The sequence below is a fragment of the Lolium perenne genome, chromosome 4 (assembly GCF_019359855.2).
Source record: "Lolium perenne isolate Kyuss_39 chromosome 4, Kyuss_2.0, whole genome shotgun sequence".
Lineage (NCBI taxonomy): Eukaryota > Viridiplantae > Streptophyta > Magnoliopsida > Poales > Poaceae > Lolium > Lolium perenne.
The window spans coordinates 170,170,357-170,197,867 of record NC_067247.2 but is presented as its reverse complement, the minus strand read 5'-3'; the positions used below and the strand labels follow the sequence as shown (position 1 = coordinate 170,197,867).

At 46.0% G+C, this 27,511-nt stretch overlaps 2 protein-coding genes across 3 annotated transcripts; one reads left to right on the top strand and one right to left on the bottom strand.

Annotated features, from left to right (window-relative positions):
- The first annotated feature begins 18,982 nt into the window (after positions 1-18,982).
- Positions 18,983-25,201, top strand: LOC127294728 (transcription factor TGAL4). The gene is made up of 13 exons (XM_051324607.2): positions 18,983-19,351; positions 19,442-19,710; positions 20,024-20,196; positions 20,675-20,808; positions 20,904-21,077; positions 22,181-22,237; positions 22,345-22,404; positions 22,530-22,607; positions 22,790-22,832; positions 22,936-23,207; positions 23,445-23,687; positions 24,222-24,364; positions 24,849-25,201. The coding sequence occupies exons 2-13, from the start codon at positions 19,583-19,585 to the stop codon at positions 24,928-24,930; spliced, it is 1,587 nt and encodes a 528-aa protein (XP_051180567.1). The 5' UTR covers positions 18,983-19,351; positions 19,442-19,582; the 3' UTR covers positions 24,931-25,201.
- A 416-nt stretch (positions 25,202-25,617) lies between these two features.
- On the bottom strand, positions 25,618-27,096 carry LOC127294729 (uncharacterized). Of its 2 annotated transcripts, XM_051324609.2 has the most exons (3): positions 26,973-27,096; positions 26,263-26,882; positions 25,618-26,078 (listed from the first exon to the last, which is right to left on the bottom strand). In XM_051324609.2, the coding sequence occupies exons 1-3, from the start codon at positions 27,080-27,082 to the stop codon at positions 25,900-25,902; spliced, it is 909 nt and encodes a 302-aa protein (XP_051180569.1). In that variant the 5' UTR covers positions 27,083-27,096; the 3' UTR covers positions 25,618-25,899. The 2 variants fall into 2 exon arrangements, with proteins under 2 accessions (XP_051180569.1, XP_051180570.1); XM_051324610.2 differs by having other exon boundaries at positions 26,263-27,095.
- Between the last annotated feature and the right edge of the window lie 415 nt (positions 27,097-27,511).

Genomic DNA, 27,511 nt, shown 5'->3' with positions numbered 1-27,511 from the left:
GACGTGCTCAACTACGATACCGGTGCTGCTAGTCATGGTTATGACTTTCTTGGCGCAGTCTATCAATCCATTGTGCTTGGACATCCAGTCCATTCCTAGGACAACGTCCAAACCTTTGGTTCCAAGTATGATTAGATTTGCAAAGAAATCTACATCATGGATTTTGATTGGCACATTTTTGCAAAATTTTCTGGCTTTGGTGGTTGATCCGGGGATTTGGACTATCATAACATGCTTCAAGCTGAGGGGTTGAATTTTACTTGTTGATGCAAAGTCTTCGGTGACAAAAGAATGAGATGCTCTGGAATCAAACAACACTCTGGCAGGGATGTGATTGACAGAGAACATACCCAGTACAACATCTGGTGCTTCCTGGGCTTCTTCAGCGTTCATGTGGTAGAGGCGGCTGTTGCGGTTGTTGGGGTTGTTGGGGGCGAACTTCTTGCCGGTGGAGACACGGCGTTGCTGCTGAGCAGGTGCAGCGGTGTTGCCGGCGAGCTTGGCAAGACGCTTGGGACACTCGTTGGAGTAGTGCCCCACTACACCACACTCATAACAAGTGATAGTGGTCTTGTCCTGCTTGTTCGCAACGGGAACGGCATTGCTTCCGGTTCTGGGAGCGGTGTTGGTGTTGGTGTTGTTGTTGTTAGGGGCTCAAGGTGGAGCGCGGTTGTAGTTGTTGTTGTTGTAGTTGTTGTTGTAGCCTCCTGGCTTGGAGTTTCCTCCACTCCGGTTCTGATAACCGGGGCGAGAGTTCTGCATCTGGGGTTTGTTGTTTCTCGGAGTGAAACCTCCGCTTGAGCTAGGGCGAAACTTTTGGGGGTGGCTTGATCCACTCTGATTCGCCATGCGGCGCTTGCGGTTCTCATTGGCTTGGTTTAACTTGCCCTCCATCTGGATGGCGGAGTCAACAAGGGCTTCGAGGTCGGCGAAGGGGATGTTGACGAGGACAGTCTGCATCTCATCATGCAGTCCGTTCAGGAATCTCTCCTTCCTCTTCTCAACGGTGTCGGTCTCATCAGGGGCATACCTTGACAAAGTGAGAAACTTGTCGCGGTATTCAACCACCGTCATGCGACCTTGTTTCAGCTCACGGAATTCATCCCTCATCTTCTTGATAAGACCCGGGGGTACATGGTACTTGCTGAACTTGAGTTTGAAATCCTCCCAAGTCATGAATTGACCTCCGTTCATGGCACGGGTGCTTGTCCACCAAGCGCGGGCTGGTCCAGCGAGATAGTGTGTGGCGAACAGGACTTTCTCGTTGGCTTCCACTCCGGCTACCTCAAGATTGTTCTCCATAGTCTGGAGCCAATCGTCGGCGTCGAGGGGCTCCTCGGTCTTGCTAAACACCGGAGGGTTGGTGTTTTGGAAGTTCTTGAGCTTGGATCCGGGGTGGTCATGATTTCCATGGCCTTGGTTGGCGATGTTCTGCAAGGCGGTGAGGTTGGCTTGGCGTTCGGCTCTTTCGATTTCCCGGTCTGCAAGCATGGTTTGCAGCAGTTGCAGCATCGCGTCGTTGGTGCGATTTGGAGGGGCCATCAGAAGATGTAGAAGATTATGAGATAAGAGGGAACATTCTATGGTTCATTTTGGTTAAGTTTGAAAACAATTTGAAAACTTGTAATCTTTTCATGACAAACATAACATTCATTCATTCATGCAACACATAGTACAAACTACACACATACTCCAATGGTTTTAAGAACCATTCTCATGCTACGATACAAAGGACGGGATACAACTCACACCTACTATAAGTGGAACTAGTGCAACTACTCCTCATCATCGACATCGATCGGGACGTAGTCGTCGGGTCCTGCCTCCAGGAACTCGTAGTCCTCCTCCTCGGTGTTCTCGTCCTCCTCAAAGTCGTTGTCGTCGCTCAGGAAGGCGTCTCCTCCCTGAATGTCGATGCCTCCATCGTCATCCTCCAGCTGACGAATCTGATCCTCCTGGGCCTTGACAGTGGCCTCAAGTGACGCGATCCGGGCGCGAAGGCAACGAATCGTAGCGTCCTTCTTGGCACGCTGCTGGCGAAGGCTCTTGCGGTCGTTGTTGAGTAGCTTGATCGCCTCACCCTGCTCGGTGATGTGAGCATGGGTCTGGTTCGCGTAAGCGCGAGAGGCGTCGAGGTCCCTCTGAGTCTGGTAGAGCATGAAGTCCAGGTGCTCAGCATGGTGCCTCAACTCCGGGTGCGGCTGCAGCTCCATGGGCACTCCCGCGGCATCACGCCTCACAAGGTGGGCGTAGCGAGAGGCGAGGATGCTCACCACGTTCTGTCCACAGAGGCGCGCAAGTGCCTCCTGAAGGCCACGTGCGAGTCCGTCGAGCCAGTTGCTCTCGCGGAAGGAGAAGAGGATCCTCTCAGAAGTGGGAGGCTCCATCTTGCCCCTCAAGTCGGCAGTGATCACCCACTGCAACTCTCCTCCGGGCGTGTCGTCCAGCTGAACCCCGTGGAACTCGGGGTGTGGGCGCCCAAGGAAGTCAGAGAGGGCGTTGAGGTCGTGCTCGAAGATCAAGCTCCCTCCGTTCCCAAGCTGGTAAAACTTGGTGTTGATGGGTTCATTCAGCGCCATCTGAAAGAGAATTGGATGAGTAAGTTAGAGAGTGCAAAGTGTGGCAAAGTTTTAAGTTGATTCAAATAAGATAGACATGATACATCAAATTTTGGCAAAGTCTCAAAGACAAGAGTGTAGTAAATTTTCACAAATAATTTCTTTCATTTGATTTCAAAGTTAAGTTTTTCAGAACGCCCATTCTAACTAAGGTCTTCTAAGGTCAAACAATGGTTCTGATACCAACTTGTCAACACCCGGATTTTTAAGTCCGAGTGCCTATTATGTCATACATCGCAATCCCAGGAATATTGTTGTTGCGAGGCATAATAGTTAAGTATCACAGTCATCATTCATTACAAACCATAAGTCTTACAAATTTGGAATCACATGATCCATATTACACGAATAGTTGATCTATTGATCAACGAACAAACACAAGTTCATAGTTCCACATAGCGGAAGCGTAAGATACAAGGACTCTCTAGTCCACAGGCCAACGCTTGACGTCGGAAGGCGCTTAGTTGTCGTAGGCGTCCTGCTGGTCATCTCCTTGGTCATCTTCATACTCTGGCCATTTGAATAGCCAGGGACAAAGCCGTGAGTACGTTGAGTACTCGCAAACTAATACTAATGTAAGTGCTAGACATTCTAGTATGGTTTGCTAAGCTCTAGTTTATTTGCATAAAGCTAGTTTTAGTTCACAAAGTTTGAGAAAAGCTTATTCAAGAGCTAACTAACTCAAGTGGGAACATTAGTGTCATTCCCACCATTCAAGTGGTGATTTCAATTCAATTCACCACAAGTCAATTCACCATCATCCTTTTCAACATCATTTTCAAAGATATGACATCGGAAACTGTATGGCCTTTCCAACCGTCCGTAACCGTGGACGCGGCTATTCGAATAGGTTTACACTCTGCAGAGGTTGCACACTTGTGCCACAACATTTGATTTCATCCGTCGGGATTACCCCGAATCATCGTAACACAAAGACGCGGATCATCAACCATAACCTTTCACTTACAAATCCTAGTATGAGCACCTCTCCCCATGAGCTTGGCCTCCCGGTGAAGACCAACTGTCAACCTGGAACCGCACAGGCTTGGGCCGGACATTCACCTCATTTCGCATCATATCATATCATTTCTGTTGTGGTAGAGGCAGCTTTCGGCATAACCCCGATGACGCTTGTTTAGAGGGAACCCATACTAAGACGCATAAACTTCCAGTTAAGCCCTACCCATAATCAGGTATTGTGGGGGTACTTAATAATTGGAAAGGTATCGCATTCAAACCAACATCATTGTTTTATCAAAAATCACCATCTTCTCTTGTTCCCATTCACCTTCAAAAATCATTCAATGGAATGCATCTTCATTCCAAGGTTTCAAAATCACTTCAAATTCACATTGTTCCCATCTAGAGTAGTCAAGTTTTAATTCATTAGCACTAGCTCTAATTCATGAGGGGTGCTAACTTGCTTTGCTTGGGGAAGACTAATTCACTACTCTAGTAATCAACCTGTACTTGGACCAAAGTTAACTATAAAAGTAACTCATTTAGAAAACAAGTAAAAACTTGTAAAGTAAAAACTTGGGATGGGTTCATATAAGAAGAGATAAGAAACATGGTGCCTTGCCCCAAGGGGCTTTGCACTTTGCAAAAATATTAGCTTGCCTTGGTAGTTCTCAAACTGTTCCTCCTCCTCCTCTTGGTAGCAACCTTCTTCTTCGGCGTACTCTCCGGTGCTACCGTCTAAATTTGAATACGAGTATAATTACTCACTAATTCAATGGCTATTCCATACATCACATATAACACACAAACTACTCTATGCACACAAATAAATTAACTAGAGTACATGGGTTGTGGGGTTTAAATAGAATTCACTTCTTTGTATTTTATATGTACATGATAGTTTCCATAGGGTTCTTGAGAAATAATTTCCTCTCATTGAAATCTTCTTAAGATTTAATTTCTCAAACAATCATGGATGAACTCATATTGACCTAAGTCAAATGTTCATCATCATCATTTGGGAAAATGATTTAAATGAGGTGGATCACCTCATATCATTTAGTATCACTACATATGATTTAAATCTCAAGTAATTCATATAAGAGAGTTTGGGACCAGGGGTCCAAACATCCCATGAATTCATGTGAGACAAGTTTAAATGAAGTATAAGACTTCACATAATTTGTTTTAATAGTTTTGGACAATATCCACTAGTTAAACTAGCCATAATATCCATTCATTAAACCATGGCATGATCATACAAAGTGACCACGCCATTTTATTGCATAAACAATTAGTGTAAGTCAAATGTGAGCTATTAGAGTTGGAATTAACTTAATATCTATTTTGGTTGATTTTTAATAATTATTTGAATAGGGAAAAGTCCATGTCTTGTTATTTTTATCACATTTATTCTACACAGAATCTGGCCATGAGGCCAGTGGCATTGGCTAGATAATTTCAGTAGCTTTCCAACCATATAAAGTTCACTAAATTTGGTTTAGCCAATTTGAATCTATTGAATTTCAAAGTAGGGGCAGTATTGAAATTCATTTGATATTATTTAAACGGGATTTGAATTAACAGGCCGGCGGGAAAACTAAACGGGCTGCCAGATTTAAAAACGGCCCAAACCAACCCAGTCCAGCCCAGCCACGGTCCACAGACGCGCGGGCTGCCTGACAGGGTGGGGTCCGCCTGTCAGCGACTATTATAACCCGAATCGGTATGTTTTAAAGGGGAGCGTCGGATTAGAATCCAATCGAACGGCCGTGGTTCATCGTCGTCGCCGACGAGAACCCGACGATGCGGCGGCGGCAGTAGGGGGTGGGAGAGCTTACGGCGGCTCCAGCAAGGGATGGCAATATGCGCGAGGTAGATGTGGACGACGGCGGTTCTCCTGGTACTGGCGGCGTCGCCTGAGGTGGCTCCAATCGTCGGCGAGCTTCCGCGGCAGCGTGCGGCAGTGAGGTAGAAATTGGGTGGCTCTGGTGGTCAATGTGGAGCGGCGAGGTGGCTGGGAGATCAAGGAAGGAGAGGGAGGAGTGGTGGTGTGAAGGAATCGACGAGGCGAGGCCTCCTTTTATAGGCGAGCGAGTGCCCGAGGCTCTGCGGCGAACTCGACAAGGGCGCGGCATCTCCGGCGGTCTAGCGAGCTAGGCGAGGGCATGGAGATGCTCTACGTGTCCAGGCGAGGCGAATGGTGGCGACAGCGTGGTCGGGGAGGGCCTGGTTATGTCGCGTTCCTTCCAGGTCTGTCGCGCCCGCGGCGGGGTTTCCTCTTCGTCTCCGGCGGCGGCGGGCACGGGTCGTGGTCTTGGCCGTGTCTGGCGGCTTCCAGGTGTCGAGTGCAAGCTCAACCTGTCGAGAGCGGGTCCAGGGCGTGCTCGAGGTGGTGGCGCGACGCGCGGCCAGTGAGCGTCTGTGGCGCGCCACGCGCGACGCGAGCGGCATGCTGGGCGATTTTGGGCGCGCGATCTCCGGCGAGCTACGGCGTCTACTTCGACAATGGCCGGTGCTAGGTGGTCCAGTAGAGTGCGGTGGCGAGCAACGGCATTGTGGCCAGGTTGGGGAAGGAAGGGAGAGAGGTGGAGGTGGTCGGGTTGGTGACATGGCCGGCATGGCCATGTCCTAGCCTTGCTCCTCCTCTCCCTAGGTTTGCTATGTTGCCTTGATGGTTTAAGGGGACCAGGGGACAATGTAGAATAGTTTTGGGTTAGATTAGGTGAGGTAGATCACTATTTGCAATAGTTGCAAATAGTGCCCGAATTTGGAAATTACAAAATTGTCCAAATTTGAATTAATTCAAATGGTGAACCTTTTTGAAAAGTGAGTGTTGATATAAGTTGTAAATGACCAGAGGTGATTTGAGGTGGTGGTGGAATTTTTAGAATTCAAAAATTTGCCAAAATGGCTAAGTGGGGAATGTTGCATATGTTAAAAAGTTGGGACTTTGGATGAGCCTTGCTCATGATCAAAGATGATTTTGGCATGGTGATCTTCACCAAAGTTGTTCACCTTGATGTTGACTTTGAAATGGTGCAAAGAGTTAGCAAGAGTTGGTTTGGGAAAAATGAATGGCAAGGGCTCAAAGTGGTGATCAGACTAGAATTGTCAAAATTGACCATTATCATATGTGAGTGGGAATTGTGTTTGGATTTCATTTGAATTGTGAAACTTTGATTCCAAAAGTTGTAATAAGTGTTTAATAACATTACTCAACTAATGGTGAAGACCAAATAGGTCTAGGGTCAAAATTTATAAAAATGTCATAGGGCATATGTGAGGGTTTTTAGGGTTTTGCATTTTATGGAATTTCTTCCTCTTTGGTTTGTTTAGTTGGTGATCTTCATATGATCACCTTAGGGTTTTAGAGCATGGCAAATACAAGTAATAACAATCATCATGGCATATCACTCAAATGCACAAGTCCTATGCATGGTACTATATGCAAATAGAAAAGTTTTTGTTGGTTTGAAATTTTGCTTTCTGGAATTCTCTAACTTTCTTTTTATTGAAATTTGGGGTGTTACACAAGTGCAGTAGATCAATTTTCGTACTTTCCAACAAGAAAGGTTGTCGAAGTCACGAGGAGTTGAATGTATTGGTTAGCAGAGACGGTGAGAGAAAAATAATAATAAAGTAGTAGTTTTGGTATTTTGAGTGTATAGTTTGCAATAAAAATAAAGTGCAGAAAGTAAATAGTAAATAAGTAAAACCTCTCAATGAGAGAAAAACCCAATCCTCTATGCAGCAAGAGGACAAGCTCAAGTTTGTGTGCTTATATGAGATGAAAGTTTCCGAGGGTGGCATGGATTTACTAGCATCTGAGTTCTACACAACATGATAAATATTTTGTCAAGTTTTATTTAGTTAGGGGCGGAGCCTAAATTAAGTGCTGCCATACATATGAGCAACTCCACCCCTTATGATGGATCCTAGAGCCATTTTCATGAGCAAGTACATGAATCATTAAGACATAAATGTTCCATCATACCAATAAGATCATTGGCCCCCGACATAAACCCCTCTAATGCAACTCATAGTATTGGAAAACGGTTTCTGTCAGTCCGTCCCTTCCAACACAATTCATTACATTAAAATGCAGCCCTATGAGCCCATATAGATGATGTAATATGCAGTCTACCTTTGCATAAAACCATCATAGAACAACATAAAATATAGAAAACTTTACCAAGTACTCATTGCACATGCATCATATAGAATCATATCTAGATCATCCTACACCCTCAGGAACATGGGAACTACTCACAAGTGTCAAACATGATAGGGGGCAAAGGCATAATGATTAAAACACAATTTGAATATATAATATCCACACCAAATAATGATGAAGTACCAATCACAAACATGCAATAGCACTAAAAATAATATCCCGGGTTCAATTCAACACAAACTATGAGGGGGAAGACGTTGATCTCATTGATGGAGATGGTGGTGATGATGGTGCTGGTGGAGCTGTTTATAGAGATGCCTCCCGCCAAGCCAAGGAGGAGTGGTGATGTCGATGGCGCCAATTCCCCCTTCATCAGAGGCACCGGTGTGGTAGGATCTGCCCTCTCCCGGAGTAGGAGAGGACAATCGCCTCTACCGCTGCCTCAATAGATCTCGGGAAAAATATGGCTTAGGTTTTTAGGCGAAACAGAGGCTCTGGTATAAAAGGGGGCCCGAGACGATACCCAAGGTGCAAACGGACCAGGGTGGCATGCCCTAGATGTCTGGGCGCGCCACCTGGTGCCGTTTGGCCCTCGTGGATCCCCTCGCGTGCTTCTTTCACTCACGGTCCTTCTTCGGGTAAAAAACTAATCAGATATTTTTGCCTCAATTTTTAGGTGTCCAGAAAGCTATGAAACAATTAAAAAACGAAAAAGGAGGTTTTCTGCCTCCCAGGAATTAAATACCAATGTGGAGGACTTTGTTGGAATGTCCTAGAAATCAACTAAAAATGCCTAAATAATGGTGTATGATGGCATATATCAATGAAAAAGGCGCTGAATCCATGACTCCATCACCCAGATTTCCTACATACGGTGCCAATTGAAGAAGGGTAAACTCGGCAATGTCCATGGTACGGAATTTGGTTTTAGGGAAAGAGGTGTGCTAGTGTTTTCGTAGGCTGATCAGACAAACAAGGTGGTCCGATTGTTTTGCAAAAAATCTCAAAGTTGCCAAGTTCCTAGAGCAAATCTAGGGTTACATGGTGTTTACAAGTTGGTCTAAAGCGTGCTCTCTCCGTTGGCTCCTCCCGACCTTTATATGAGAGGCCGGTTCCTAGAGTCCAATCCGGGTCAGTTACAAGTACAAAGATGGGCCTATACCAATGTCAGCTACTTGAAGGGCCTCAACTTTCTATTCACGTCTGGTTCCTGGGCTTCGGATACTTCCAGGCCCATTATGTTCATGGGCTCGTTCTGGATCCATACCAGGGACGCCAAAGGTGCGGACCCAATAATTCATCCCCATGTCAATCACCATAAGGAATTTCTCCTCTACTCTGTTCCTATTTGAAAAAATTATTGACGCCAACAGGGAGAGGTTTTCCTCATGGACAATGTCACCATTCCATTGATGAATTTATTTGCACATTAGGTTCAAAAGCTGCCAACATTTTTCAGTAGTTTTGTTAAAGAAAGAACCATGAGACGTTATGTCTAACTTTTATATAGAAGAAGGATTTAAGCCTCCATAAAATATATGCAACAATACATAATCACACAAACCATGAGGTGGACAATCACGCAACAATATCAATAACCTATTATAAGCTGGTATTAAATCTTCATTTTTTTCTTTGCTTGAAAGTCATGATATCAACCCCGCTATCATATATTTTCTTTTCCAAGAAATAGTAATGGAGAAAGGTATTGGAGATGCTTTGCCATTATTTGAAATGCCCCGCAGGTTCTGAGCGTAACCATTCTTCAGCTTCCCATTTTAATGAGAACGGAAACAATATTAATTTCAGCTCACCATCTATCCAAATGGCCAACCTCACAATAGAACAAAATGTAGTGAAGTTAGCAATATGATCGTGTGGATCATTCTGTGGATCTCCTGCAGAAGCTTCTCTTTTGATGATATGTATTCATTATGGATTAATTTCATATTTCTTCGCAGGGTGAATAATAGGTTCACATGAATCATCGCCAAAAAGATTACCACACTCCCCAAACCTTGTTGTGTTCCATAGTTCTAATTTTTGTAATTTTTTGATTAAGACAAACAATAAGACTACCAATAAAAGATTAACTGTTTTTTATGTTCTTTTCAAATAAATAAAAGCAGTAAGATAATAGCAACAAATGGAAATAAACTATGTGTGAATGGTAAGATAACCAAGCGCTATGCTCCCCGACAAAGGTGCCTGACTGGATTCCTGCACCAACTAGGGTTGTTGCCGTACTTGTAGCAACAAATATTTATTATAAAGTTTATCCACAAAATCTTTGAAAATGGAAATAACACATCCCCGCAATTGCGTTGTCCGGCGCAACCACGTTCGCACCCATACCGTGGTTTGGAAATAGCCTATTCTATAAGTTACTAGAATAACGATAATTAAGATAGGCTTAAAGTAACTAGTAATAAAGAACTAAACAAGAACAAAGTAAAACAATACTGAAAGTAGACAAAGGGGATTGTAGTTGTAGAACTGAATAGAATAAAGGTGGTATCTAGGTTAGGTCTCACAAGTATTAGAGGGCAACTATGTAGCTATCTATTGGAATTACACAAGATACATCTTTAGATAAATAAACGATCCCCAATAATTCCGGGTTGTCACTAGGGTGTACTACATAGAGTCTCACGTTATTGTCACTCACGCAAGTCAATAATACATTTCGTACATAAGGATCAAATAAACTCATCTATCTCGTCATTGTCACTAGAAGAGAGAGTAATATAATAGATGAAGCCACAAAGTCTGGTTGCATACTATATCATACCTCAACCTATACCCAAATCAATTACTTAAGCATAGATGAATAATAACACAAAGAATAATTCATTGAGGTCACAATTATGTTCAATCTTATAAATATTAAGTACAAGAGAGATGGAGATGAATGCGTTGATGGAGATGGAGATGGTGATGGTGATGAAGCCGGCACCCGGTGCGTGGTGTTGGTGATGGTGATGCCCTCCTTCTTCTCCTCTTCTTGCTTGGATGGTGTGGAGATGTTGATGGAGATCAAGATCTTGGAGGTGTGGCGGCTATGGAGTTTGCAAGGCGGCAAGGCTCCACCGTGGAGGTATGTGGAGAGGATGCCATCTCCCTTGACTCCTCCCCTCTTTATATAGTCGTAGGAGGACTCCCAATATAGCCCCTCCTACGTGGCATATGACCTAAGGTCTAGGAACAAACGGGGGTAAAAACGGTGAAGAAACGTGTCAGTTTTGGTGGTTTTCATACCTCCCGACCCGTGGTGGAGGGCAACAATAAGAAGTTAATCGTATGGTCCTTTAATAAAAGGTAAGCTAGCTAGTGATGCATCTTATTTAAAATTTAGCCTTTTCTAGATTCTTATTCGTATCTCAAAATTGGATGACAACGTCTATCTATTATAACGATTCTTATCATAATAAGAAGACTTACTCTAGTGATTTGAAGAACCTTATTAGCAAGTGATTGTTCGTTCATCTGCATAATAAAAATTATTGTCACCCATATTTTGTACATCATTTTAAGGATTTTATGTCATTAATATTTTTATATCATTTCTAGCAGTTCGCTGAGGAGGATAAAATGCGGAGATGATCGGTTAGACAGAGCAAACCCATCACCTGGATGTCTAGGCTAGTTTCTCCTCGAAACAGGCTTTCGCCCCGCTTTATAAATAAAGCAACCACATCCATACAAGGTTCAGATACAAGACCACGAGAACTCCACACTCAACAACCGTCTGCTGGGGCATCAGCACAACATGCCCAAACGAACAGAAAAACGATACAACCCCAAAGAGAAGGGTCACTCAGAGGCTGGACGGCGTAGAAAGGCGACGGGCAGCCGCAAGAAGATCCTCCAACATGCCGTCCAGGCGCTCCCTGTCCCGCTGCCTACACAACGGGTACCACTGCTGCAACAAAGCCAAGAAAGAATATAAGGAGTCAGAAGCGCGTCGAGGGAAGATACGCTCAATGACCATCTTATTACGCACAGTCCATAGAGTCCAGGTTAAGGCCGCGAACACCAGCCAGAAGAGGCGCCTCCTCCTTCCGGTGTTGTTCGCGTGGGCCTCAATAAACTCACCGAGGACTGAGGCCTGCCACTCAGGCCCCAGCGCCTCCTGGAGGAAGCTCCAGAGGAAGCGGGCCGCAGGGCAAGAGAACATTATGTGGGTCGTCGTCTCCGGGACCGCACACAATGGACAAAGCCCGTCGCCCGGTCCGTGCCTCTTCGCAACCTCCACCCCAGAAGGAAGGCGATCCCTAAGCAGCTGCCATATGAAAATCTTCGTCTTAAGCGGGATTGGAGCTTTGAAAAGGGGAGCCGTCCAAGGCAGCGGGGACCCCCTAAACAAGGCCCTATACGCAGTCCGCACAGAGAACGAACCGGAGGGCGACAGGCGCCAAGAAGGCGAATCTAGTCCTCCCGGCAAGGCATCCGGGAGGAGGTTCCGCAGGCGGGCCAGACTCAGGGCCTCTCCCTGGGTAAGCCCGCGCCGGAACACTAGCACTTATACTAGTGAGAGTGTATGCATGCATGTTAAATTTATTTTTTTGTGTAATTAATGTATGAAAATAATTTCTATGCTCTATGTCTTAGAACCACTAGTAGCCTAATTTCACGGAGTTATGTGGCTTCTATGTTGTCTATCATACGGACCTGATAATCGGTAGAACTTTACATGTGTATCTGGCCCGCGACGCGTACCTAGATTAACGGTCGCGTTCCTGGAAGGCACATAGCCAGTATTTTTTTTTTTTGAGAAAAAGGCACATAGCCAGTAGCAAACACCCTTGGCACGTTAGCAGTAGTGGGCCAATAGTATTTTTCCTACTAGTCGTCAAATAACCGTGACATTTTAATTACTGATCATCCGTGGATCACATGCAACATGCATAAATATGTAGTTTTTAACATGATGGTATTGGGTTGGCATGTGTGAAATTGATGTGCCTAGCAACAGTTCTAATGATAGAAAGTACGTTCTAATCTAATCCATCTGACCAACGCCCCTAGCTTGGAAGGAATTAGCTAAACCAACAGCTTGAAATAATGGTGCATGGGGTTTCAACAACTGTTCTAGCAGCCATATACATTATACTTAACCACACCCAAACTTGCCATTTGAAGACTCCTTATGAAATGCCATAAGATAAACTAAACCATGATCTTCTTCTAGTAGCCAGGTTCATGCATATCATCAAACCCAATCATATAAATCCTCTATGATTTAATAATGTATTTTGCACATTTTTCTGTGCCAATCATTGGCAAGGAAAATAGTGGGTGAAGAAGGGAGACAAAAATAAATACCTTGATAGGCACAGCATAAATTAAGTAGTGGAATACTTTGATGTCTCTTCCAAGCGCAAAATGGAAAGGGACATCTGTTCTAATTCCAGCTAGCCCTCTCTTCACCAATTAAAAAGGAAAGCCCTTGTGCTTGGTGAAATGGTGATAACTGAAAAGCGGCCATGCATGGTAGGATTAACACTTACAAACCAAATCTATAGTTTCTTTGTAAACATTCTGATGTGGAATCACACAATAGTGGAGCTGTCATTTGTTAAACGATCAGGATCCTAACCGAAGACGAGGACGATCCTCACGTGAAGATGATGAGTAGATAACTCTGATGTTTGTTAGTAGTTATGTTGTAATCTTAACAACCTGTAACCCTAGCTCATTGAGCAATATATATACAGAGCCATGCCGATGCTCTAAGCATGGCAAACCAATCTACCGTCTCTCTCCCTCTCTAACTTTTACATGGTATCAGAGCCAAACACTCCAACCATCGATGGCTCCAACCACCTCGTCGCCCACAACTCCGATCAACATCGCGGCCACGCTCAGCGCCGCCATCTCCATCAAGCTCGACCAGGAGAACTACCTGCTCTGGAAAGCGCAGGCACTGCCGGCCCTCTACGGCAATGACTTGTTCGCGTTTGTTGATGGCTCCAATCCAGCACCACCAAAGCGCGTCCCTGCCGCCACCGGGAGCCCCGATCAGATCGACAACCCGGAGTACGCCGCATGGCGCAAGCAGGACCAGCAGGTCCTCAGCGGCTTGCTTACCTCCCTCACTCCCGCTGTCCTCGGCCACGTCCAGCTGTTGAAGACGTCGGCACAAGTCTGGGAGGCGCTTGATCGGACCTTCGCGTCCAGGTCCAAGGCGCGGATCGTGCAGCTTCGCACCGCGCTCGTGAAGCCCAAGAAGAGGGACATGACGATGTCCACGTACTTCCACCACACCAAGAAGATCGCCGATACCATGGCGACTATCGGCAACCCACTCGCCGACGACGAAATCGTCTCATACATCTTGGCCGGCCTGGGTGAAGATCACGAAAACTTCACCACGTCGATGACCGTGATTGCCGCCAACGAGGACTTCACCTTGAGTGATCTGTACGGTCATCTGACGGCATACGAGGCAAGGACCGGCGGTCGCACGACGAGCGGCCACAACGACGCACGTCGTGCTCCGCCAACCACGCCTTCCGCGGCAGTGGGCGTGGGAACTTCCAGCGTGGCGGAGGAGGCCGCGGCCGTGGCGATGGAGGACGCGGCAACGGCGGAGGTCGCTACGGCGGCTACAACGGTGGCGGCTACAATGGAGGAGGTCACGGCGGTGGTCGTGGCGACAACCACGGGCGCGACGGCAACGCCCAAGGTGGAGGACGAGGTCGTGGAGGCAAATCGACCTGTCAGATCTGTGGCGTCTACGGACACGACGCCCTCCGATGCTACTCGCGTTTCAACCACGCGATACAGCCTGAGACCTCCAGCCGCGCCGCCAACTACTCCAACACCAGCGACGGCGGCTACACCAGCGACCCCAACTGGTACCTTGATTCGGGAGCGACCGATCACATGACGAATGACATGGAGCGACTCCACGTCCACGAGGCCTACAGAGGCAATGAGCAAATTCAGGTTGCCAACGGTACGCATATACCCATCTCACACATCGGTAAATCTAGCTTATCCGGTTCAATTCGCAATCTTCATCTAAACAATGTCCTTCATTCACCTTACATCCGCAAAAATTTGCTTTCCACTCATAAACTTGCCAATGATAATTCTTGCTTTGTTGAAATTCACCCCGAATCCTTTCGTGTTAAGGACCGCAAAACGAAGGCAACCCTGCTCCGAGGTAGATCGCACGGCGGTCTGTACCCAGTTCCTCCACGACATCCTCATCTCCACTCACGCCTTCCGCAAGCACACTCCATCGCCATCTCCAAGGAACTGTGGCACCGCCGCCTCGGACACCCTGCTCCGCCCGTCGTCCAAGCCATTCTTCAAACAAATAAACTAGGCCATGTGCAAAATAATGGAGTGCCCCATGTGTGTGATGCATGTCAACAGGCAAAACTCCACCAGCTGCCATATGCAGCCTCTAGTCGTGTTTCCAGTTCCCCTCTAGAACTTGTCCATACGGATGTATGGGGTCCAGCAATTAAATCAGCTGGCGGGTTCAAATACTATGTTAGTTTTCTCGATGATTTTAGCAAATTCACGTGGGTATATTTGTTGAAACATAAGTCAGATGTGGAACATGTGTTTTATCAATTTCAGAAAAGAGTTGAGCTTTCTCTTGGAACAAAAATCCGATCTGTTCAATCAGATTGGGGAGGGGAATACCAGAAATTACACCAGTACTTTAATTCTACTGGCATCACTCATCGACTCTCCTGCCCACATACGCATCAGCAAAATGGGGCAATAGAACGAAAACATCGTCACCTCATTGAAACTACCCTAGCACTTCTCGCTCAATCCTCAACTCCACTTCGCTTTTGGGATGACGCGGTGCTCACAGCTTGCTACCTTATAAATCGAATGCCTAGTCGTGTGATTCATAACTCCACTCCCGTTACCAAACTCTTCCAAAAGGAGGTAGATTACACTTCTCTTCGAGTTTTCGGATGCGCGTGTTGGCCAAACTTGCGCCCATATAACAATCATAAACTCAGTTTTCGGTCGCGCATGTGCGTGTTCCTAGGCTATAGTTCTAATCATCTGGGTTTCCGATGTCTTGATCGATCTACTGGCCGAATATATGTGTCTCGGGATGTGGTGTTCGACGAGCACGCCTTTCCTTTCGCTCGGGATTTTACATCTCCTTCTCCTCCTACCGAAACAGATCTCCTCCTTCCAGAACCGGATACGGATGAACCGATGCGTGACGATGCGGCAAATGCTACTAATGGTCCTACTTTGTCTCCTGTTTCAGGTATCCAACTCGAGGACCACGTCGATCCAGCGGGCATGCATGCACCGCCCCACGGTGATCACGTCGATCATGAGGAGGCTCCCCACGATGAGCCAGGAGGAGCTGACCCCGACTCGCCTCCGCGCACTCCGTCTCCCACAGCTAATGGGCCGGCTCACAACACTCCACCTGGTTCGCCTCCCTCCAGCTCCGCCCCTGCGTCGAGCTCAGCACCTGCGTCGTCGAGCCCCACTACTGATCATAGCACGCCTGTTCTCCCTGCTCGACGGCCACTGAAGCCCGTAAAGCTATTTGAAGGCATCATACGGTATGATTCCAAGAAGAGGGCTTTCGCCGCCGAACCAGTATCACATGTCGACGCCCTTGTGGATCCCTCCTGGAAGTCAGCAATGGATGAGGAATTTCGTGCCTTGCGTCTGAATGACACTTGGCGCCTCGTCGATCCACCGCCAGGCCGTCACATCGTCGGCTGTAAGTGGGTGTTTAAGATCAAACAGAAACCAGATGGTTCAGTGGATTGGTATAAGGCCCGACTGGTGGCCAAGGGTTTTACTCAGCGTCAAGGGATTGATTACACTGACACATTCTCACCTGTTGTCAAGCCAACCACAGTCCGTCTGATACTGTCTATTGCCGTGTCGCGAGGATGGCAGCTCCGGCAGGTCGACGTGCAGAATGCGTTTCTCCACGGCGATATCCAGGAGGAGGTGTATATGTATCAGCCTCCCGGTTATGTGGACAAGAATTATCCCAATCGTGTCTGTCGCCTTCAGAAGTCGCTGTATGGACTGAAACAGTCACCGCGGGCGTGGTATTCTAAGCTAAGCTCGAAACTTCAGTCGCTGGGCTTTGTTCCTTCTCAGGCAGACACTTCCCTTTTTGTGTTCAATGATAAGAGGGTGATCATTTATATGCTGATTTATGTGGACGACATAATAATCACAGGGTCGTGTAGTCGGGCTGTGAACATTTTGATGACCAAGCTGCGAGATTCATTTGCGGTGAAGGATCTGGGGAAGCTGTCATATTTTCTCGGAGTTGAAGTGACGAGCACACCAGGGGGAATTGCGCTGATATCCTGCGTCGTGTAAACATGTATAACTGCAAGGATATAGGAACTCCAATGTCATCAACGGAGAAACTCAGCAAATTCTCTGGAACAGTTCTTGGTGAGGATATGGCATTTAATTACAGAAGTACAGTAGGGGCTTTGCAATATCTGTGCCTGACCAGACCGGATATTTCCTTTGCTGTAAATAGAGTTTGTCAATTCCTGGCATCCCCAACAGATGTGCACTGGTCAGCGGTAAAGAGAATACTGAGATATGTGAAGGGTACTATTAACCTTGGACTGCAGTTTCAGCGATCGTTGTCAACTGAACTCAGTGTGTATACTGACGCTGACTGGGCTGGATGCCCGGATGATCGGAGATCAACAGGTGGTTATGCAGTGTTTTATGGACCCAACCTAGTGTCCTGGAGCTCACGAAAGCAGCCTACTGTGAGTCGATCGAGTACAGAAGCGGAATACAAGGCCATAGCTAATGGCACGTCTGAAGTAACTTGGCTACAGACAGTTCTCAGGGAACTGGGAGTGTTTCAAGCTCGGGCGCCTACGTTATGGTGCGACAATCTTGGAGCAACCTTTCTTACAGCAAATCCTATGTTTCATGCGAGGATGAAACACATAGAAATAGATTTTCACTTTGTAAGAGAGAAGGTTGCAGCTGGGAGATTGAAGGTTCAGTTTATTTCCTCTCAGGATCAACTGGCAGATATATTTACAAAGGCACTGAATCGAGATGCTTTTGACAGATTGAAGTATGGCCTGTGTTTAGCCAGTACACGTTCGGATCGAGAGGGGCTGTTAAACGATCAGGATCCTAACCGAAGACGAGGACGATCCTCACGTGAAGATGATGAGTAGATAACTCTGATGTTTGTTAGTAGTTATGTTGTAATCTTAACAACCTGTAACCCTAGCTCATTGAGCAATATATATACAGAGCCATGCCGATGCTCTAAGCACGGCAAACCAATCTACCGTCTCTCTCCCTCTCTAACTTTTACATCATTGCTTTTGATTAATTACACCAATCAACGCACAATTTTCACCACTGTAGATAGTGCGAGTAAAGTGCACACATTTTCCAGTAGTTCAGGTGTGTCCAGTGCAGCTATGTAGTGGCAGAACCCGAAACCTTTTAACTTGGGCAATCCACAAGGCACACGGTGCATGAAGTATGCGAGAATTTTAGTGCATGGATATATGTTAAGCATGTGTACATCAGAAAGGAAGATCGAGCGAGTCTCAATCCAACCTATCAATGTCAGGTGAACTAACATATATATCTGAAGGCCCCACTGATTGATTAGATACTTAGCAATGGTCTGAGGAATTAAATAAAGTTCGCTGCTACCCATTGCGTGGAAATGGATATTATTGGTTTAGGTATGGTTTGACAAGGCACGGATGTTGACCCGTTAACAGGGGACACTGCCAAGCAAATTAAATTCAGCAAGGTTTCTGGCTCCTTAGCGAATAATTGCAGATCGAATTGTTAATGCATATATGTAATGTTCACATAAGGTTGACAACACGTTTGTGTACCTGGTGTACCGCTAAAACGTCTCACTGATTATCCTATAGGTATCATGTATAGACACTGTCAAAGTCTAAACGGGAGATTAAGACGGTCATCACCCGCCGAGTAGAAAAATTGGCTGCTCAAAGCACATATTTTCTTCGAACAGCACATACTACATATACGATAAAGATTATGTTCTCACCCGTGTAAAAATAGCCCATAGGAAGGAACATCCTTTGAACTTTGGAGCATGGAAAAGGAGAAGGGTGGACGTGGATGCATAAAATAAAGAAATTGTTTGAGGGCCAGCCAATGAGAGATGGCAGTCAGTTCCAATGTGATAAGAGTGCAGTCAGGCAGAGAGAGGGATTCCTGTGGCTTCTTGACAAAAGCCCTTCAAGTCAAGACAAGACTCCCTACTATACACATCTTTCTCCCTCTCTCCATCTTTCTTCTTCCTCGCTCTCTCTCTCTCTCCATCTTTCTTTTCACACAGACAGACACACAAGCGAAGGGAGAGAGACGAGACCAGAAAAGAATCAGGCAAGGACAAGATCTCCCTCTGAACTGTGGGATTAGCGGTACACACACAGCCCAGAAGCGAGGCGAAAGCCATCACAGTGGCAGATATCAAGACAAGGAGTTGCAGGGTGGGCGAACAAAGAGCAAGAAACGGTCAAGGCTGCCTCTGCTCAACCCCGGCCTCTTTTGCGCTGTTGCTCGTGGTACAGACTAAAGCAAAACTAGTACCCTGGTATGTAGTTTGTCTCCATATTCGGATGCCCTCTCTCTTCTCTGGCTTGTGTGTGGGTGTTGCTCATGTGATCTTTTCCTGTGTTGCTAGCTATATATCCCAGTGCATCACAAGCCAGGCTGCTAGCTAGGTAGCTAGTTTCTCTACTGGGAGAGGCAGAAAGGTTTGGGGTTCTTGAGGATCTTATTGGGTGGCGGTGTGCTAGCTAGGTAGCTTCAAGCTCAAGGATCGATGGAGGAGGCGAGCAGCAGTTCAGGGCATCCGAGGCACAGGGATCCTCCTCCTCATCATGTTCTTGGCTATGGCGGCTTCCATGCCGGCGCCATGCCCAACCACTCCATGCCTTCCGCGACCTTCTTGTAAGAAAAACCTTTCCCCTCTCTCCGTTTTCTTGCTGATCTCTCTTTTGCTTTTCCCTCTTTTTGAGAAATCAATAAACCGTGAGCATGCTGCACTTGTTCATGGAGATTTGGCAAGCTTGGGCAGCAGGAGCTTCAGATTTTTATCTGCATGTGTATTGCTGCGTTGTGTATGCATAGTTTTTGTCGGCTTGCTGTTCTTGGTGCTTCCTGTCATGAATTCTGCATGTGTAGATACATACTACATACGAATCTTTCTGTAGATCATTTCGTCATGGTGATGAACTGATGATGGTTTTGCTTGTCCGTGCAGCGAGCAAGACGGAGGAGGAGGGGGTGCCTATTTCGGGGAGCTGGAGGAGGCCTTCATGCACCAGGTGGCCACATTCAGCAGCAGCGGCGGCAGGAGGGCTGCTCATCAGCAACAAACTCCAACGGCCACCTCCACCATAGCTCACCATCACCATGGACACAGCAACGCCATGCGTACGTACACACTACACCCTTCCTCTTTCTCTCTCTTGTAGCCAGCCAACTAGCCAAGCCAGGTCCAACAAGAAGACCAAAGAGCACAACCTTGCGAGCCACTTTACCAAGAGGTTAGGGCATCCTAGTCAAAAGTAACCATGCAGTGCGGCAGGAGTGGCAGTTCACCAGTTGTGTGTGTGTGTGTGTTGCTTCTGCTTGTGACCCTTCTCTCTCTTCCAGCCTTCTCCCTCTACCCCTAGAGTGTCCATGCATGTAGATTGCAGCAAGTCGCCATAGGTACCAAGTACCAGCTGCTGCCTCTCTGCAACTGCAAGCACACCTAGCTCAAAGGGAATAAATTCCAAGGCCACTTTCAGTTTCGCTGCCACGGTGGTCCTACACCACAGCCACCCTTGTGATCACAGTACTGCAGCCTTTTCACTTCACCTCTCTGCTGTGTCTTGATCTCCTCCTCACCTATGATATCTTCTTGCAGCCTTCCCCAGTACTGTTGCTGCTACCGCTACAGCTGTTGTTGCCGCTGCTGCTGGAGGAGCTAGGCCACCTCCTACACTGGACATCTTCCCCGCTTGGCCTATGGCCTCTCTTTCTCTCCATCACACACCAAAGGTAAAAATACTACTACTCCCTATATCATGGATAATGGACATTACAAGTATTTTGCACTAGAACTTGTTTTTACAGCTTGCTTTTGCCTTGTGTAGGAGGGTTCAAATGTGACAGCAGACAGCACTGACTCAGAGAGCAGCAGCAAGAACAACATGAACAAGGACTCATCAGATCACCACCACCATCAGCAAGGCCTGGTTGGAGTGGTAACCGTGGCAAGCCAGTTTCACCAGATTCCAGAGCAGTACCAGCCCCAGCACCACCAGCAGGTACTGCAAACTCAATGCATTAACTATCTTGATTTTCTTGGATGTTCTTTGCTTCTCCACATTCTCTGCTGGTCATCATCGTCATGATCTCTTCTAGATAGATAGCCTGGCGCCATGTCAGTAGCTAGCTTAGCTAGGCCACAACTTCCAAGATGCTCATGTAGCAAAATGCTCCTGCCATAGGCACAACAAAGAAAGAATCCACTGCCGAGGGTGTGCATTTAAGATGTTGCTGCTCCCAAGATCTCCAATCCCAACACGTTAGGTGAACCCTTTTTTCTTTCGGTCCTATAGAAATCTAGCAGCAAAACCTGCTTGGAATTGCAACATCTTCCTTCCATTCCCAGGCTATAGTCACATATGGATAGGTGATTAGTGTAGAGGATATGCTAGATTAGTGCGTAGCTACCGTTCCATTGGTGATGCAGTAAGAGACAAGGGGCCATTCTTACAATATTGCCTCTAGCATCCTTTGCAAGAAACTGTGACCTGAATTAGTTGGATGCTTGAATAATTCCACCTTGCCCGGGTCAGTGTCTACTTTAGGTGCATGCGGCTTTCTGGTCAAATTGATGAACTACCAAAATACTATGTGAATTGGATTGGATAGCAGCTAAACAAAGAGGAACAATCTTATGCACTGATCAATTCACAACTCTCTAGTAAAATAATCGATTCACACTTAGCTGAAAGAGAGCTCTGCAAATTAGGGAGCGACGCGACAGCAACACACCATCTGAAAAGAAAAGCAGAACCTAATATATGCTTACAATTTTTGTCTGTTGTTGGAGTGGGTGGTTTCCACCAAATGTACACGACTATTTCTTTATCTGTGCTTGATGTAACGTGCATGTAGTAGAGACCATACTATATACTTGTTTGATTGCACCATGGCATGGACACACAGGCATGGCATTTCTTCTTCCATCTCTCTATCATAGTGTCTTAAGTGAGCATAATGTATCAACTCATTGCACCTTCTTCACAGTCTTCTTCTAACATGTAATCTAATGACATGTATTTATACGCACCTTCGAGGAAAGAAGGTATATTAACTGACTTTATCTCGTGCTGAACCGCTTATGTTCACTTGGCATGTGCAGAAGATGGCAGCAAGTTCCACTCACAGTGACAGGACAGGCAAAGCACTTGATCCCAAGGTAACATCAAATTTCATTTTCCTGGAGAAATCAACTGCATTTGGTTTTGAGAATTATGAGATTTATAACAAGTTAACAACTTCCTCTTCTACCTTGGTGGTCAGCAGACGACGAGGAGGCTAGCACAGAACCGAGAGGCTGCACGGAAAAGCCGGCTGCGAAAGAAGGTGGATCATATTTTGTAATTCATTGCATATATGATATGTGTTTGTGGTTTGAACTGAATCAATGTTTTCAGTAATGGATTTGCCAACTCGCTGACATCTTTATCTGTATTTTCCATCTCATGTAGGCCTACATTCAGCAGCTTGAGAGTGGCAAGCTGAAGCTTGCTCAACTAGAGCAGGATCTCCATCGAGCTCGTTCCCAGGTGCTTTTCATTTTTGCAGCTAGTTTACCATGTGCACCTGTACATAGATACCATCACCACGATCACTCCAGTTGGAAAGTACCATTCAAGTTTTTTCTTTCCAACTTGTCTATTTTCGATGGTACCGAGCTAGATTTTTTCATATTATGAAGTTTGATCTGAACCTGTGAGCTTTTGTCCAGGGCCTCTTGGTTGGAGGAGCTCCAGGTGGAAACTCCAGCGCAGGTGTGGAAATCCATCGCCATTCTCAAGTCTCCTCTTTATTGACCCCAACAAGACTTCAACATTGTTGTTTCAACTGACTCTGAACTGTTGCTTCTACTTTCAGGCGCTGCTATGTTCGACGCTGAGTACAACAGGTGGCTGGACGATGACAGCCGGCGCATGGTTGAGCTCCGTGGGGGCCTGCACGCACACTTGCCAGACAGTGACCTCAGGGCCATCATCGACGACTCCTTGAACCACTACGATGAGCTATTTCGTCTCAAGGGTGCCGCGGCCAGGACAGACGTCTTCCATCTCATCACTGGGATGTGGGCAACCCCAGCTGAGCGCTGCTTCCTGTGGATGGGTGGCTTCCGGCCCTCTGATCTGCTCAAGGCATGTTTACCAAACTACACTGAAAGTTAGCATTTTGCTATTTCTATAAAAAAATGCTTACTATATCTGTCAATTTTATTTGGTAGTTTCTCTAATGAAAGAGAGTTCATTTGATAGTTCAACATCCCAATTGCCAAGCGAATGTTGGCCAATGAACTCAATGTCTCAATGAATCATTGTCTGAGTAAACTATGGTTGTATCCTAATGACATTACATACTTTTTGTTGATGCTGCAGACACTGGTACCTCAGCTTGATCCCTTGACTGAACAGCAAATGGTCGGTATCTATGGCCTTGAGCAGTCGTTGCAGCAGGCAGAAGAAGCTCTCACCCAGGGCCTGGAGCAGCTCCATCAGTCACTAGCAATCACGGTGGCTGGCAGCGGGTGTCTTGCCGATGACGCAAACATTGGGAGCTTCATGGGTGACATGGCCGTTGCACTCGGCAAGCTGTCCAACCTTGAAGGTTTTGTCATACAGGTAACTTAATATGTCTCGCTACTCTTTAGCCTTTGATCCCTATAACGGTGTATAGATAGCGACTGCTAGATTATTCGGTCATCTGATTTAAATTTGTCGATGAGCAGGCAAGTCACCTGGTAAAACTTGTTGGTAAATGTAGCAACAATCTGCATTCAGGAGAAAGTTATAATTGCTCTGGCCACACCTACACCCTTTTACCTCATCAGTGCTGCTAACTGCCTGCCAACAATCTACTAACTAAGAGTGCCAAAAATAAAAAAAATTGTCAATTTATCAGAACGTATCAGGTCAACCTCTCCACAATTTTGAAGTTATTGTTCTTATAAATTTCATCTTTTTAACCATGCCATGGGGCATTTCAAAACAAGATTATTACTACCATATACTTTGAGTCTAGCTGCTAGGAATAAGATTTACTCGGCATGAACTAAAACGACATGTAATCTCCAGGCTGATAACTTGAGTCTAGCTGCTAGTTATAAGATTTACTCAGCATGTACTTAAACGACATGTATGACATGTAATCTCCAGGCTGATAACTTGAGGCAGCAGACCCTTCACCAGATGCACAGAATTCTGACAGTTAGGCAGGCAGCTCGGTGTTTCTTGGCCATTGGCGAGTACCATAACCGTCTCCGTGCCCTAAGTTCCCTCTGGGCATCTCGCCCGCGAGAGTAAGTACCATGTAATTCTGAACTCTGTTGTCTAGTTGATTTTCTTTTGTTAAAAGTAAAGTCTGCTACCTGTAGCTGTTGAAATTATTACATATCTACAATTTATTTTTTAAAGTGCATATGATTGAGCCAGGGCTTACTAGAAGCCAGAAGCATCTTAGTTATTAATACCTTGATATGCCCTACCAAATCAGCATGGAATGGACCACCCGCCTACCAGCAACTAAAATTCGGAAGTCAGCAAGCTAGTTTTTTTACACAATAGCATCCATTAAAACAAACAGCAAAACGAACTTGATATAAGGTGTGCAGAATAAGAACTAGACTTGCTTTTTTGTTTCTCATTCATAGGATATTCTCAGCTATTGTGGCCAACTGACCAAAATATGTTTGGACCTAAAAGAAGAATAGGCTCAGCGACTGTAGTGTATTTTTCAAGATGCACCCCTGATCTATTTATTGCTGTTGCCTGTATTGCCCACAGGATACTAATGCCAGATGAAGGCAACTGTGGACAGCTAAGCATTGCAGCACATCCATCTGAAAGCCAATATTCAGCCTTCTGATCCAAATTTATTTTGGAACTAACCTTCAAAGTAGGAGCAAAAGCAAAGCAGTTGGGAAGATTATTTTTTTGGATGTAGCAGATATGTGCGCAGCAGAGGAGAGCTGGAAAACAGAGGAAGCTCCAGGTCTGAGAATTTCTCAGAATGTGTAAAACTGTCAGAGTTCTCGAGTAAAATGGTTTGATGTATCAAAAAGTAGAGCGAGAAGGAAGAGCACCTAGAATTCATGGTTGAAATAGTACTTAATTATGTGTTTTGATTACTTCTGCAATGCCTGCATTTCGTAAGAAAACTTTTTACCATGCACAACTACCCAAATATCTTGAATTAATAGGTGGGCTATCTAATAGACCTTTGAAAAAAGATCAAACCACCAGAAAATGGAGAAAAGGTTAAGATGAATCACTGATATTCAGTCACATCATTACCATCAGGAAGGGACAAGCGTAGTCTCAGAGCATATGTGCACAAATCTATTCCAAACATCAAATTTAGTACCTCACTCAGATTCTAAGAGTGCACACATTGCTGTTGAGTCATATCTTCAAACTACAGTTTGTTTGTATATCTGTGCCATTTCGGCATCTTCCTCTACATGCAGGCTATATATAAGCAATTTGTTGAGGCATGTGACAGGCGGTAGATAAACAAGTAGGAGAAAACAGCATACTAGTCCAAGATCTCAGCTTCAGTATAAGTTCAAGTTGGTTCCATTATGAATAAAATTGTACACTGCACAACACTGGCTATGCTGTGAAAAGGGTTGCTTACAGTAGCACTACACATACATCAAACAAGCATATAAAAGAGTTACCAAAGGAAGGATTTCCTCGTGTCACAAATGATTGACATATGGATTGGCGATAAAGAATGTTACAGTATTCCTAAAAAAATATGGTTTGCGGTGTTCTGAACCGTCTGTAACCTCATGGAACAAGTATATCGTGTAAGAAAGAAATCGGCTCACAGCTAATTTTCCTTTTTCTGGACAACTCGAGTCTTGGACCAATCTTCCAAGGTTTTGCGGTGAAGAGCGTTCATTTTGATCTTCCTCCTTCCCCGGATGATGTTTTCGGCGTCTTTCCAAGTTTCAGCAATGCCCATCGCCACTAGGATTGCGCACATGACACAAGCACTTCTCCCGTGACCTGATGTTGTAAATCATGTAAAGAAAAAACAGACAGCCGTTTAGTCTTTGTGCAGTATATGATTTAAATAGAACAAAATTTCCAAATTTTGGTATGGTACGCGGACAGTCGGAATGCATAAAAAGAAGAAAGGTTCTCATTTCTTTAAAAAAAAAACAAGAGAAGAGACAGATAGAATGCTAACCAAATGCGCAGTGGACATAGACCGGCTTCCCCTGGGCTCTCTTCTCGCACGCCCACCGTGCCGCGAACTCGATCTGGGACAGCGATGGAGCCCTGGTATCCCAGGTAGCAAGGCAAATATACTCATCCACCTTCACGAAACCGCTCCTGGGCAGCTCACAGGTGCAATCCACGACAGACGGATCCCCGGGAGGCAGGTGCGTGGGCAAGAAGGGCCATCCGCCAAGGTAGAGCCCCTGGGCGATCTCGTCGAACACGTTCTCCTTCCTGAGGAACCTCTTGACCTTGGCGTAGTTGCGCGCCAGCACGAGGAAGGGGCCGAAGAGGAGGGCGGACCAGAGCGGGAACCGGCCCGACGCGGTCTTGCCCAGGATCCAGGGCGCGTTGACGGCGGTGTGGGACGCGACGGTGACGACGTAGGCGACGCAGCTGGTGGCGAGGACGGGGGCCGTGGCGGCGGTCCTCGCGCCGGCCTTCCGCAGGGCGAGCGACGCGGCGAGGAGCGCCGTCGCGGCGATGCCCGTCACCTTGGAGATCCCCATTGCTGCCTGCCCCCGAGGATGTGGAATGCCTTTGGTTTTGGCTGTCGAGGTCGAATCTGAATCAAGAAACCGGATCCGCCTGCCTACCCGTGCCGATCCATTTGGGGGTAAGGTCGATTGAACCGAAAATGGAGCGGATCGAGAGGCGATTTGGATGCGGAGTAGTTACCGGCGGTGGAGGAGACGGGAGGAGGGAGCAGGGTGTCGTCGGGAGGAGTGGTCGGGGAGGAAGACAAGGCGGGAAGGGCGGGGGAAGAGCAGAGGAGGGTGTCCCGACATAGTCGGGGCTGAGGAGACCCGAACGTTGCTTTTTTTTTTTTTTTGAGAGGAGACCCGAACGTTGCTACCGTGGTGAGTTCATGGCTATCTCAAAGAAAAAAGATTTAAATGACCGAATCATTCATTTGAAATTTGAAATATAATAAAGAATTCATATGCTCATACAAATATCAAGGACTACAAATTCAATATATTAATATGCATGACAGGTTCTCTCTTTGAACTTACAAAGGTTTCGTTAAAACGGTCGAACAACCATGTTAGAGTTCGAGTAAAATGTGCTGCCTAAAATCTGTAGTGTTGTTCTTGTCCATGTTATCGAGGCCGAAAAGTTATTAGAGATTTCCCTGGAAAAAAAGAAAATTTATTAGAGATACCGCTTTTCCTCTCATACACAACACTTCACACAGAGAGAAAAAGAGAATGAAA